Source organism: Nannobrachium achirus (assembly GCF_963921795.1).
Source record: "Nannobrachium achirus genome assembly, chromosome: 6".
Classification (NCBI taxonomy): domain Eukaryota; kingdom Metazoa; phylum Chordata; class Actinopteri; order Myctophiformes; family Myctophidae; genus Nannobrachium; species Nannobrachium achirus.
Genome location: NC_137815.1, coordinates 27,991,674 through 28,005,739, shown reverse-complemented (window position 1 = coordinate 28,005,739; position 14,066 = coordinate 27,991,674). Strand labels below are relative to the sequence as shown.

At 40.5% G+C, this 14,066-nt stretch overlaps 1 protein-coding gene across 1 annotated transcript; it reads right to left on the bottom strand.

Annotated features, from left to right (window-relative positions):
* Positions 1-454: 454 nt before the first annotated feature.
* ctsz (cathepsin Z) lies at positions 455-13,305 on the bottom strand. Its single transcript, XM_080727607.1, has 6 exons — positions 13,019-13,305; positions 8,582-8,745; positions 7,151-7,330; positions 6,339-6,489; positions 4,519-4,681; positions 455-2,106 (listed from the first exon to the last, which is right to left on the bottom strand). The coding sequence occupies exons 1-6, from the start codon at positions 13,144-13,146 to the stop codon at positions 1,981-1,983; spliced, it is 912 nt and encodes a 303-aa protein (XP_080583733.1). The 5' UTR covers positions 13,147-13,305; the 3' UTR covers positions 455-1,980.
* Positions 13,306-14,066: the final 761 nt, after the last annotated feature.

Here is a 14,066-nt window from a genome sequence, read left to right as displayed (position 1 = left end):
TTGGCCGAAATTCTCCTTTAACTAATGCTGTGGTTCTCTCCCCGTCATCAGTGCCCATACCCATGTTTTTGCTTTAATACGTTTGTCTGAAGATCATGTTTTCTGTGGTCTCATACTAGTACAGTACTCGTACGCGTTGAACTGGACCTCAGGACCCCCGGGAGGAGCCCACACCCCAGGTAGAGAACTCCTTCTTTTGCAGGTCTTTCGGTCTGATTCCATCTAAACTTCACTTAAACTTAACTTCACTATGCCTAACCCTTCTAACCTCACAAACATTAACCCTAACCTCACAGAAATTATAACCTCAAAACCCTGTCCGCCTGACTGAAAGACCTGCAAAAGAGTGAGACCCAGTTGAGAACCACTGCATGGGTGAAAATAATATTCACACCACACAAAAAATGGATTATTAAATAATTCACAAATGTAGAGCACATTCTGTTCAGAACAGTGATGTTTATTAGACATTTTTAATGTTGATTTTCTGACATATTGTACATTGTGGTTATTCTTGCATAATCAAACGACAGTGCAGCTGATTGCACAAGGCAAAGAAAGGCACATTTGTTCTATTAATGGAAGTTGATTTCAGTTTCAATGTAACCCCTTTACAAAACAAATGTCTGCGTGTAGTGCAAAACAATTGACACAACAAATGCCCAACAGATTAATTGTAATGTACTTTATATACTGTAGCAACTAGCAATACAAAACGACTTGACAAGAAATGTGTTCTTTGGCATATCTGTACAGATCACTACATCATTCTGGGTTAGGGTTAAAATAATAATCTTTGCACCTCCTTTATAATGATTTGATTTGAATACTTTGTAGATTAGAAGAATGTCTCGTTCTCTATCATATTTAGAAAACGCACATATACTTACAGCCGGTCTACACGCTCACAGCGCTTTACAACGCAACGTGCTGTGATGTGGTAGCTTGGCTGAGTGATGGAAATCATGTTTTTAATCTGTTTTGTTTTGTCTTCTCACACATTTCGGGTGCTATTTAAAACATTTTACCATTTGTTTAGAGAAGACAGATTTGATGTGTGTGAAAGAGGAACAGTTCTATTATTAAGAGGTACAAAATACCTGATGCATTTCGTTGTCGGGCAGAAACCTCAATCTGCATATTTTAACTTTTTCCTAAATTAACGCTCTGCTTGATCATTCTACAGCGTCACACAAAAAGCATCAAAAGTAGCAGATGTGCAAGCTTGAAACGCGGCGCTAAGCGACACGTTTTGAGCTGGTAGATCTGCTTCTTTGGCTACATTAATTTGAATTCTAAAAGAAACAGTTTTGGACATATGAGGTTTACACCAGACAGACAATATAGAAAAGTGTTAGGAATTCCTTGGCATTGAAATATAAGAACACTTAAGGGACAGTTCACCCCAAAAATATGTTTTTTTTCCTCTATCTATTACCCCATGGAGACTTGAATTCATGGATATTGTTTTGTTTTTGTCGCATACCTAAGTCAATCATTTGATGACCAGCAGTGGACACAAAGAGACTCCTCAAAATATTGGCTTAGGAATGCGATAAAAACTGAAAATCAATCAAAATCAACAAATTCAAGTCTCCATGTGGTGAGTATTCGATAGAAAAAAAGTCATTTTGGGGCTGAACTACTCCTTAAAAAAACACTGGCAAAATTGTAAAAAATAAAACGCTTACCCAGCTCTGTTCCCTTTTAATCAGGGATAAAGGAACCCCTTTTATATATTATTAAAAAAAGCAGCAGTGTGCCTGAGATTGTTGGAATTAACACAGTGACAGTGTAAAATAATGAGTTCAGCTCTAGTGTACAGAGCACTGGTTCTAAAACCTTTAAATTGCAAGGACCCCCACAATAACTCTCAGAGTTAGATTTGGTTCCCGACTACCGATCATTGAACTACCAATCATTCAACTACCAATCATTTTGGCTCCCTCTACTCTAAGAACCACTGGTCTACGGGGTCCTCTAGTGGTAGGATTTGGGTACTATGGGATCTCCATACATGCAGTCCTCTTCCACAGCCAGGTTGTAGGAGCTTCCACTTCCTCCCTTGTAGGCGCTGGTGACGATCCTCAGCCAGCCCTTCTCCCCCTGAGCACAAGACAACAACATAGTGATCATGTTTATCTGTAGCAAGCAAGGCAAGGCCCTTATTAACACAACACTAAGCCAAAGACAAAATTCTACTTTCAGATATTCCCATTTGTTAATTCCATACTGCCCTGTATACCGGAATAGTAACGCACAGTTTAAAACCGTTTATTCAATAGGGAAAATGTCAGGCCACCCTTGATTGCCCTAATAAAGATAATGCAAAACATTGAACATTGAGTTTTACCTTTAAGCTCAAAATGTGAGATCTATTTTTTTTTTTCCTTGAAAAAAAAAGAAAGAAAACGTTTGAAACATTGTCCAAAATAGCGACACCTATTTACAGTAATGGCAGCTGATAAAGACACCGGCACTAAAAGGTAATTTATGTTCAGAGGCAGGGACGTGCAGAGATTTCTAAAAGGGCCTTTGGTGAAAATATAGAAAATTGCAGACCTCCAAGCTCACATGGAGGTTGGCTATTTTCGGTACTTTCGATACCACAAACTAAGCATAATCAAGTGATTCCTGGAGACGTGGCGTACGGCATGGATTTCTACACAGAGGCAATTCTCTTGAATGCTGCCTTCAGGTATGGCATGGAAAGAGTGCATTTGCATTTCTTTCACCATAGTAAAAACGGCATTCATGGTCTGGAGAGGACACTTTTTTACAGACGGGTAAAGGGCCATTTATAGTTACGTATGGTTGATTTTGTGTACGTTTTGGGAGAGATTACGTACAGTAATTCCGTCGACAGGCATAGTTCCTCCTCTACGTTATGTCCGTGCCGACCGCTCTCCATTGGGCCGCGCGCCCCATTGTGCCTCGCAGCACAGAACAGAATAGCTAACAAAAGCGGAGCATTTAGCCAAAATATGTAGAACCACAGAATTTCTTGACCCGACGTGATGTTATAAGTGGTAACAGTCTGGACTGGTTCTGCTGTCTGTCTGAAAAGTTGCTTCGCGGATTCGCGGTAAATGTAAAACTCCGCGAGGGTACAGATTTAACCACATATGGATCAGGACCCGGAGTGATTATAACAAAACGCACCCGCTCATATAATTCCCAAGTATGATGAGCCGCTGAGCTAATTAATCAGCTCTTCTTGAGTGCCTCGTCTTGTTGACAGCTGATGGAGGATAGGCTGTGTGTGTGTGACTGTGTGATAGTGAGGCGGTGTGTGTGTGACTGTGTGATAGTGTGTGTGTGTGTGTGTGTGTGTGTGTGTGTGTGTGTGTGTGTGTGTGTGTGTGTGTGTGTGTGTGTGTGTGTGTGTGTGTGTGTGTGTGTGTGTGTGTGTGTGTGTGTGTGTGTCAAGCCGTCCTCTTCACTTGGTTGCGACTCGAGTCGACGACTCGACGTTCCTTTTTTACCGTTTCTTATATATATATATTTACCGTTTCTTATAATATATTTCTCATTGGGACACATAGTTTGAGAACCGCTGTCATAGAGCAGAGGAAAAGTAATTTTCCTCACTACTGCGCCTACGATTGACAACGGTGGCCGTGGGTACTTCTGGCTACGGATACATCTTGTACGTTGAGTTGGTCCAGTTGGGTGCTGTCCGTTAGGTGTTAGTGTTAGTGTTAGTGTTATGTACTGGGAGTCAGGACCGGATCAAACGGAGGAAATGTCTCTCACCCTCCGTTGCTTGTGTATTCCTGCGGTCCCTATGTACTACTATGCATGGTACTTAAAAGGGCAGGGGCTCAAGCCCCCTTTGATGTCTATGTGTGCAAGTGCCTGTTCAGAGAGACGTGTCTCCACTTAATGGCCTAAATGGCATTTCTATCCACAATCACCACAAAACTGGTACTGGGGTCCCTGGCAAATTTATATTAATTTGGGGATCCTTGACATGAAACATTTGAGAACCACTGGTTTAAACAAATAAGCAACTACACTTTAGTAGCCACAAAACAACTAACCAATATTTACAAGCAACTTTAGAGAAAAACAAGCCCGAAGTCGCTTATAATAAGCTTACTTGGCAACTCTAACCACAATCTCAACTTAACAAATATCACTATTCTTCCCTGGAAAACCACAGTCCTCTCAGATTTCTTGGTATTGCTTCACTGGTGGTATTGCTGATTCATGCCAGACTGGCCACAACCTGGGTTTCATCACAGCTACCAGATAAATGGTGCAACAGGGTAATCACCACCAAAACTTGATCCTGGATTCTGCTCCTGATCCGATTTTAGCCGACTTTATAACCGAAATATATAGCCGAGATATCACCCAAATATGTGCTCCCCCTTTTGAGGACAAAGTTAGGCGCCAGTGGGCTGACCTATATTAGAACTCTACCCCTGCCACTGCTCCTCCCCGTTGGAACTTACCCACAGCTCGCCCAGGTGGTTTATAAAGTGGTTTAATGTGTTAAGTTAAAGAACTTACCCACGGCTCTCCCCAAGAGTTGCGTACGACCCAGTATTCCACGCCGTCCTCGACTCCCCAGCCGGCCACGGACACGATGTGGTTGACGTACGGGGTTTCGTGGTACTCTGAGTAAACTCCTCCCATGTATTCATCCAGCTTGTCAGTGGCCATGATGCCACAGCTAAACGAGGGGAAAACATCACAATCACCATTCAGAATACTTTATTATCATTTTCAAAAGTAGTAGCAGAAACCTCTTATGTCTATATTTTCAAGTCTTTAAATCAAGTCTTTGTACTCTATGGAGAAGGTGACATAAAATTAATGGTAAGGAAAATGTATTTGAAAAAAAGGTGGGCCTCTTATCTATTAAATAAGGATAACATGCCCACTTAACTCTACCTATTGATTTGTCCATTTTTATTTGTATTTTCATTCAAACCAAAAGTATCTCAGACATAATCATCAAAATAAAAGCCTATTAATCTTATTTTTCATTTTATTTTTTGGTCTCTGTAAAGTGGTTTATTTTGTTGTTGTGTAGGTGGTGTTTTTTTGCACTTAAAAAAAGGAAAAAAAAAAGAAAAAGAAAAAAAAGTGGCGCAGTTCAGGCCAAAGGTGGTACCGCAGCTGAAAATGCTCTGAGAGCCATTCAAAAATGAGAGAGGCTCTCTATTTAGGAGTGGTAATTTAGCCTCAAACCTTTTGAAAAACGTTTTTGGGACATAAACAATATGACATAACTACTTTTTAAATGCATGGTGTATCACCTTTAAATGACTTTAATAAAGTAAAAAAAAAAAAGAATCAAGTCTTTAATAGTCATTATTTAACTGATATATAATGCTAGTCCAGAGCTCAAAAAAGGCTGAGAACCACTGATCTATTCCTATCCCATGGTTAACCTTATTCCGTTCTCTTAACCTTCTACGTATATTAAACTCATGTTAACTGATCTACCGTAATTTATGAGCAGACACATGAGATTACACAGGCACATTTCCTAATAATGATGACCCATCTGAATCCAGTCAATCTGGTGCACCTCCCCCACTGGAGTTTCTATCTAACTCCTTTTTGTTTCTGTGGAAATGTCTTGATCTCCGACTTCCCAGTAACTGACACCATTTGCAATACCTTCACGGACCACCAGCGGTCCACGGACCACCAGTTGAAAACCTCTGCCCTTTCGAGTGAAATATCCCTTTAACTGTTGCACCCCTAAATCTCTCAATGAATAATGTATTGAGAGAAACCTGATAATCATTATAAAATGCAGTTTGGGTTCCCACACATCTTTACCAATTAATTTCCAAAACTTTTGTAAAACTTTTCCAGAATATTTAACCCGATTTCCAGGACTATATAACAATAATTCAGCTCAATAGCAAGTCGCTTACTCCTATGCGCAATGCCTAAAGACAGGTAGTGTATGCCAGTGGTTCTCAACCTTTTCAGGCCGTGATCCCCGAAATAATCATGTTTGAACGGCACCCGGACGAGCACTAAGAGTAGAGGAATTTTGTATAACACGTTTCTATTGTGAAAATAGCCGATCTACATGCTTACAGTTGCGAGGCGTTGTGAGCATGTAGATCGGCTATTTTCACAATTTCTGCCTCTAATATTTGACTATTTGGCCCATGTTTAATTTGTCATTTCAGAGGTATTAACAAAATCAATAACCAAAGACAATGCATAGCTATTTTTTCCAGGACCTTCCAGGACCCTTGATAAATTCCAAAACTTTTCCAGTACTGGAAAAATATTTTTCTAATTTCAAAATATTTCCAGGAATTTCATGACCGTGGGAACCCTGAGTTTAGTTCAGAACCAACCTGATGGGTCCACCAGCATAGATCTCAGCCATCATCTTCTCCCTCCCGCTGACCTCTCCGTAATCGCCCACCTTCCACAGGGTGAAGTTCTTCACGATGTTACACTCACCGAAGGTGGTGCAGGTCCCACACTGGTTGAATGGCTTACAAGCTGTCAGAAGACACGAACAATATATTCAACAATATATATGTATGATATATTTTGTTGTTTGTTAAATAGCTCTATAGGTATCTATACTGTAGGTCCCATACTGGTTGAAAGGCTTACATGCTGTCAGGAGAGATAAAACAATATAGTCGATATAATATATAACTAGAACTGCACTCTGTCAAGGCGCCAACTTGCTTCTTGTGCACAAGTAGGCCATGTATGGCCTACTTGTGCGCCAGCAGAGCGCGCCATGAAATGCACTCACCACTGGCATCACCACTGGCGATGCCAGTGACATCACCACTGGTATCACCAGGAATGCTGGTCCCTCATTGGCAAGTATATATTGAAAGAATATATATTCAAAGATTTTCACAAATGTTAATGTTTTTTCAAAAATAGCTGATCTACAAGCTCATAGTGCGGCACTCATGAGCTTGTATATCTGCTATTTTTGGATAGCCAAAGTATAACAAAAATAATGGTTAAAGTGGTTACGTGACGCAGATGCCTTCCAGTCTTAATGGGTTAAAAAAATAAAGACATGATTGGTGATGACAGTCACAGTCATCAGCGCCTAGGGCGCCAAAGTGTGTCCGATCCGGGCCTGGGTGTCAGGTCTTGGGTACTGCTCTCTATAAAGAACTACAACTGGACTCACCCTGGTCTTTGGCCTGGTAGTTGTTGCAGGTCTCGTCGGGGATGCCGTGGGTGTTGGCGTACTCCCACACCCCGGAGTGGTCTCCTCCGTGGCAGCTGCCCGCGTCACCACAGTCCACCACATGCTGCACCGACAGGTAGGCCGACGGCCACGCCCCCTTGCGCTTGATGTTGATGCGATCTGATGAACAAATAAAAAAAACATAATAACATTATAACCAGTGGGCGAAAAACGACTCCGCCCTAAAGCGGGGAAAGGTTGAGAACCACTGCCCTAAAGGGCAAGGTCGTGCTGAAGCAACAGAGACTGACACAATATGTCCAGATATGGGCATTCACAGATATTGGATTAATATTGATGACATCAGGGATCTCCATAAATGGGCATAAAAGGAACAAGGACGTGATTTATTTGCAAGTGTGACTCGCGTTGCGACAACCACACTGGTTATCATGAGACTGACACAATAAGTCCATATATGGGCATTCCCAGACTGGGCTTAATATTGATGACATCAGGGATCTTGGTCATATGTGAAGCGTGCCATGAGGCAAATTGATGACAGCATGCGTGCACATGATCTGCAAGCAGGTTTTCATACTAAAAGTAACTATACGGTCGTAATTAGGCCATGTAACAATACCAAAAAACACACAATGCTCACTGTCACTGACACTGTAACAGGAGTCCCCCACGCTAGTGCTGTTTCCTAAACAGCACAATATGTAGAACTATATTGTTGTCGGGCGCAAACCTCCTATCACCTGTGATGTTACAGGCGTAACTTGTATTTAAAAATTGCAGGTGTACAAGCTTCCGCAGCACAGCACAAAGTTAAAATGCCACTGACTGTTCCATTGTCTCACAAGCCAGAAAACCTGTTCCACAATCTTCTAAATGCAAGTCGGAAGCATCTGAAAATGGTGTGAGTCAAGAGTCTTGTTTTTGAGACTGGTGACCTTTAAATACTGTAGAGATGATGTTGAGAGGACAAAAAGGGGCCCAGATGTTCCTCTAAGAGGAAGTCAATCTGTTTCAGTTTCATGTGTGGGACCTGCAGGTGTCCCTTTTCTTTCTTTTTCTTTTGGTTTGTTCTTTATTTACTCAAAGCAGTAGCTGAGAACAAGCACTCGTTTTCAGCAATGCCCTGCACATTTCAGCCCTTACCTGCACATGGACACACATTAAAACCTGACCAGTACAACCACGGTCTTACTTCTTACAAAAGCCACTACTGGCTCTTCTATTTTGTAGAAGGAATGTACTTTTGTAAATGTATTAATATGTTGATTGATTGATTGATTGATTGATTGATTGATTGATTGATTGATCGATCGATTGAAGTATTTATTAGAAGTTTGCATAGAAAAAGGTACGGTTTCATGACAGTATAGTTCACTGGTACAAGGTCAGCTAAAAGGCTCCTCCTACCTGCCATTGCGCTGGTGCTGCCATGCGCCCAGCAGGACCCACAGTACTGGGGGATGTGCTGGTTGCGGGTGGTGCTCACGTAGTTGGTCCCGTTGATGTTCCTCCAGTCCCAGGCCTTGGGCAGCTCAGAGACGTTCAGGAACTCATGGGGACGAGCCGTGGTCCTTTACCAAGAGAGAGAGAGAGACATGAGAGACGTCAGAGGGACATGAAGACATTAGACCAAGGGTCTTCAACAGGGAGTCTGGGACCCCTAGGGGGTCTCGGTGAGCTTGTAGATCGGCTATTTTCGAAAAAGAGGTTTGGTGTAGAGGGAAAAAAAGAGAAGACTAAGTACAGAGTGAAAGGTGGTTTTTTTTTACGTATTGATGGTCCAAGTGGTTAAATATCTGAAAACACAAATTTACATGATTCCAAAATACACTGATGATTGTGCTGTCAAACAATGAAACTATATATATATGGGGGGTCCCTGCTTCATCTCTCTCTAAACTAAGGGGTCCCTGGCCTGAAAACTTTGAAGACCCCTAGCTGTCCTACAGTACATACTAATACTCAGTTAGTTGACTGGGGTCCCCCAGGGCTCTATACTAGGGATGCTCTAGTGTAGAGTAGGTATTGCTTTACTGAGTTTAAGTTTAGGAATAAGGTTAGGGTTAGACATAGTTAGAGGTAGAGGTTACGTTTACTTCCGAGGTCACTGGATTTGACCCGGGCGACTCTGTTTTGGAGCGAGTGTTCTTCTAGGCCTATTCGTACAGTATTTTCCTCTACAACAAATCTCTAAATACATAAAGCAAGCTCACAATGGACACAAAGTTGTGAGCTTGTAGATCAACTATTTTTGTTGAATGTTCGGCCCAGAATAGGGCAGGGATGCACTAGGGTTCAAGAGGTCAAAACCCAAGTTCTCCTTATCTATGATGACATTACAAGTTATGTTCTTTGTAAACATTAGATTAGCAAATCTAAGATGGTGTGATCTTGAAGTCAGAAGAGAAATATGATTTCATCGACAATTGTGTCCTGTAAGGCTTTTCATTGCACTTGTTGTAGCCATTATCTAAACGGGAGAGTGTTTTCTGCTGGTGTTTCAGTCTGAGTGTATCAAAGGGTACGTTCGGAAATGCGCACCGGTTCTGGTTAGGGTTAGTTTTAGGCATAGTTTTACTGAGGTTAGGGTTAGGGTTAGGGTTGGGTTTAGGCATAGTTTTACTGAGGTTAGGGTTAGGATTAGGGTTGGGTTTAGGCACTCACTACACTGAGCACACACCCGGTGCGCATTTCCGAACGCACCCTTTGATACACTCGGACTGAAACACCAGCAGAAAACACTCCAGTGCAACAACAGTGCATCTAGGAAAGCAGTAGTTGTAATAAATGCTATCCAGTTACAAGCTGAGGCTCGCTCAAGGTCTGCAGACGGTGTCTATAGGGGAGAAGTTACTTATTCATTCTCTGCTTGCATCTTTAACATAAAAATAGAAACAATATGTTGCTATACTGTACATACATAGCTAATGATGTAGGCTGAAACTTCACCCATGCAACCTTGTATTGAATCAAATAAAAACCAGGTAAACCAGATTGAATAACAGGATATCACCAAAAATAAACACGCACACACTTGCCCTTTGTGTGTTGCACAATCATCTTAATCAAAAATCTACAAGCTTGTACATCTGCTATCTGCCGTATTGGAAAATGTTGCATTTTTTACATTTTTCGTATTTATTTCGTATTTATTTACAGATTGGTGTCATTGACATGAGCTTTGAGAACCACTGCATTAGTGTGTGTGTGTGTGTGTGTGTGTGTGTGTGTGTGTGTGTGTGTGTGTGTGCATGTGTGTGTGTGTGTGCGTGCGTGTGTGCGTGTGTGCGTGTGTGTGTCCACTGCAGGCATATCAGCTGTTAGCCCAGGAGGACTGTTTATCTGTACTAATGTGTGTCCAGGACAGATATCTATATTACCAGGGGGGGGGGGGGGTTACTGTAACTCTAACTGTACTTCACTGGTTCTCACTGTCCGGCTCAGGGACCACCAGGGCCCTTATAGGGGGTCATGTAGTGTAGTGAACACATAGAATCAAATGGACCCTTACTGGGACATTCAATTAAAGATTCACATGGAGGGCTTTTCCTTGTAAATTGGCGTTCCAGGAATAATGTAGTTCAGTCAGTGGTTTTCAACCAGTGGTCCTTGAGGGGGTTCCAGGTGGTCCGCAGCTAAATGATGGAGGGCTGGTAGCCACATGGACCCTTATAGATGAAGAGCGTGAAATGAAACCAAAAATGGACCCATGAAATGAAACCAACCCTACAGGTCCATTTGGTTTCATTTTACCTCTCAATACATTATTGTTTAACATCTGCATTACTTTATCTACAAGAGGTCTACACAATTTGAGAATGTAGAACAATTGTTGTTGCTTTGCCTGTTATCTCTCCTATGGTACCAACATCAGTACAGAGTACAGCATGGAATTGTGGACAAAATAGTCTTGGGTCTGAGTCACAGAGAGGCAAAATGTCATCAAATGGTGGTCCGTGATGGCGAATAAATAATGGATCATTTTTGTATTAGTTTTTTTTAACTTGATATGAAAGGGAAAAGGGTTGAAAACCACCGATTATACTCAGCCTTTTTAATTTCAAGGACCCCCAGTCTGATAATGCATAATGATTATAGGCCATGGAGCCCCTGCATTTCATACCTTGTTTTTAAATCTTTGGGACCCCAAATCTACAGTGTAGATCTCTCAATATTAATGTAACTGTTAGAGTTTACAACTGGACTGGTTCCCATTGGTATTGATTGATTGATTGATTGACAGACAGTACAGTTCGCTGGTACGAGGTCAACTAAAAGGATATCCAAGAAAGCCTTTCGGCTTATTTACATTGGAAACCTTTATGTATCTCATACACTCAGAGAGCTATACAGACCTGATCAACCCCCGGCCACGAGTTCTGATCTTATACAATATCGCATTTCGTCTGGGTGGGCCCTAAGGGTCCATTTGGTTGAGAAATGGGTGGTGTACAGTAGGGGTGTACAATAATAAACCTGTGGTTGATCATGTGTGCCTTTAGGAATAAACAATGGAATGATGCATCTCAGTATTTTATAACTTCCGCAAAAAAGAAATGGAAGAAAAACAAATCACATGACCATGGCAAGGCATGGCATGGTGATGACCACATTATGTACAGTGGTGGAAAAAGTACTCACATTCTTTACTTAAGTAAAAGTATCAATACTGTAATGTAGATGTATAGGCTACTCTGTTACAAGTAAAAGTTCGGAATTCAAAATGTACTTGAATAAAAGTATGAAAGTATTGGCATCAAAAAGTAAAAGTACAATATTTTTTTAGAAGATCTACAAGCTCAATGTGTCAGGATAAGTTGTGAGCTTGCAGATCTGCTATTTTCAAATAGACAAGGTATAAAATATGGTTAATGGTTAATGTATGTTTTATAACATTTAATGTATAGCCTACCAGGAAAGGTACTAGTAACTAAAGTTTTCCAATAACTGTAGTGGAGTAAAAGTATATTTGCCTCTGAGATGTAGTCTATGCTAGAAATAAAAGTATAGCCTAGGCCTATACTGGAAACTGGAAATACTCCAGTAAAGTAAAAATACCTCAACATTGTACTTAAGTAGAGTACTTAGTCTTAGTTAAATGTACTTAGTTACTTTACACCACTGCACTGATGATAGATCACATGATCCCATTATGATCACACGAACCCGTGATTTTTATACTCAACTGAATGAGGAAGTGCAGGTGGAGTATATAATATAGTTCAATGGTAGTTTAAACATACAGTATACACACATTACCTTTACCATAAAACATTTTGCATACATTACATTATTAATTATTAGGGTAGATTTACTGTCTTTCACATGTCCTTATATTGTTTTAGTTGAAAAGGGCAGTGCATTGATTAACAATAAGACCCTTAAACCCCAATGGAGCTTACTGGGAACAACCCTTAATAACACACCTTGAACTGCTTGTTTGCAAACTGTTAATAAAGTAGCAAGCAAGCAATCAATCAACGCCTTTATGGATTCATAAAGACACTTCATTTATAGCCTATATAATAGGCTGCTATTAGCCAATAATAAAGGATATTGCCACTGCGACTTCATGGCTACTTTGATTTATAGTAGCATTGAACAATAGCCTGTATTATGTTCAAATCTATGACTATAGGCTATAGATTGATTTAAACATCGCAACTATAACTGTCATATTATGGTAGCATAAAGCTGCTTTATTAAAGCATTCGTGATGATAAACTGTTTCATTTTTCGGTCAAATCTGGCTTTAAAAGCAGTCGATTTTAATGAGATCTAGAACAGATCCAACAAATCAGACAGAGACTATACATAATAAACATAAATAAACAATACACTTACTTGACTCCGACGTTGTTTTTCTTCAGCATGGGACGGTAACAGGGCTCAGCCCGCTGGAAATACAGTCCAGCGAACACTGAGGAGGTCAACATGAACATGAACAACACTGTGAGAACAACACGCTCCATGTTGTCGTCGTCGTCAGTTTAAAAACTAATAAACAAACAGATTATTATTAAACAGCCGTGAGTGATGTGTGTGTGATCATTCCAGGTTCCTGTCCTTCTAAAGATCATCAACGCCGGTGTAAAGACTGTAAACCGGTACTGTGGGACATCACGTGAATATGACGAATATCGACGAGACCTTTGGAAGAATGGGAGGGCGTTATTATGGCGTTATTACGGTAACAGAGACATGGGTGGGTGGGCAGTCTGCGTGTATCTATTCTGCATCTAGCTTCAGGCAAGACCCACATTTTGATTGATTGATTGAAGACTTTATTAGAAGTTTGCATAGGAAAAGGTACAGTTTCATGACGGTACAGTTCACTGGTACAAGGTCTACTAAAAGGAGATCCATGAAAAGACTAAGCTTATTTCCACTGGAAACCATTGAAGTATCTCATATAACATTGAATGACAGACAAATAGAACACAGTACTATGCAGTAGATATGTAAAGAAAAACAAAAAAGAAAACAGTAAGTCTAAATAAACAGTATATGGGTCAGTGACGTGACGCCCCAAAAAATGTGTTTTTAAAAAAACTTTAAATTGCAGGCATAAAAGTTATTTACTTTTGTTCTACTCACTCTCAACCTTATGGAAATACATTTTGTTTTTAGATATTTTATTGGAATCAGACTTTATTCAGCAGTTTGTTGTACTTGTGCCTAAAATCGTCATATGGTGTGACATGAAAATAATTGTTCATAAAATGAAAATGGAGTACATCTTTCTTAAGTTACTCACTTTATCAAAGTCCTTTATCATAACTAACCAGTGATCCACTATAGTTTTTTGAAAATTAATTATATCTGTATATTTTTTTCATAATCGACACTCTGTGTGAGGCCCATGTTTATGATCTTACAACATATTTTAAAT

Excerpts from the sequence above, each read along its gene's own strand:
- ctsz (XM_080727607.1), bottom strand. The coding sequence starts at position 13,146 with ATGGAGCGTGTTGTTCTCACAGTGTTGTTCATGTTCATGTTGACCTCC. Across the intron at positions 6,490-7,150 it reads CTACCAGGCCAAAGACCAGG|CTTGTAAGCCATTCAACCAG; the intron begins GTGAGTCCAGTT and ends GTCTTCTGACAG. Across the intron at positions 4,682-6,338 it reads TATGCTGGTGGACCCATCAG|CTGTGGCATCATGGCCACTG; the intron begins GTTGGTTCTGAA and ends CCCCTCGTTTAG.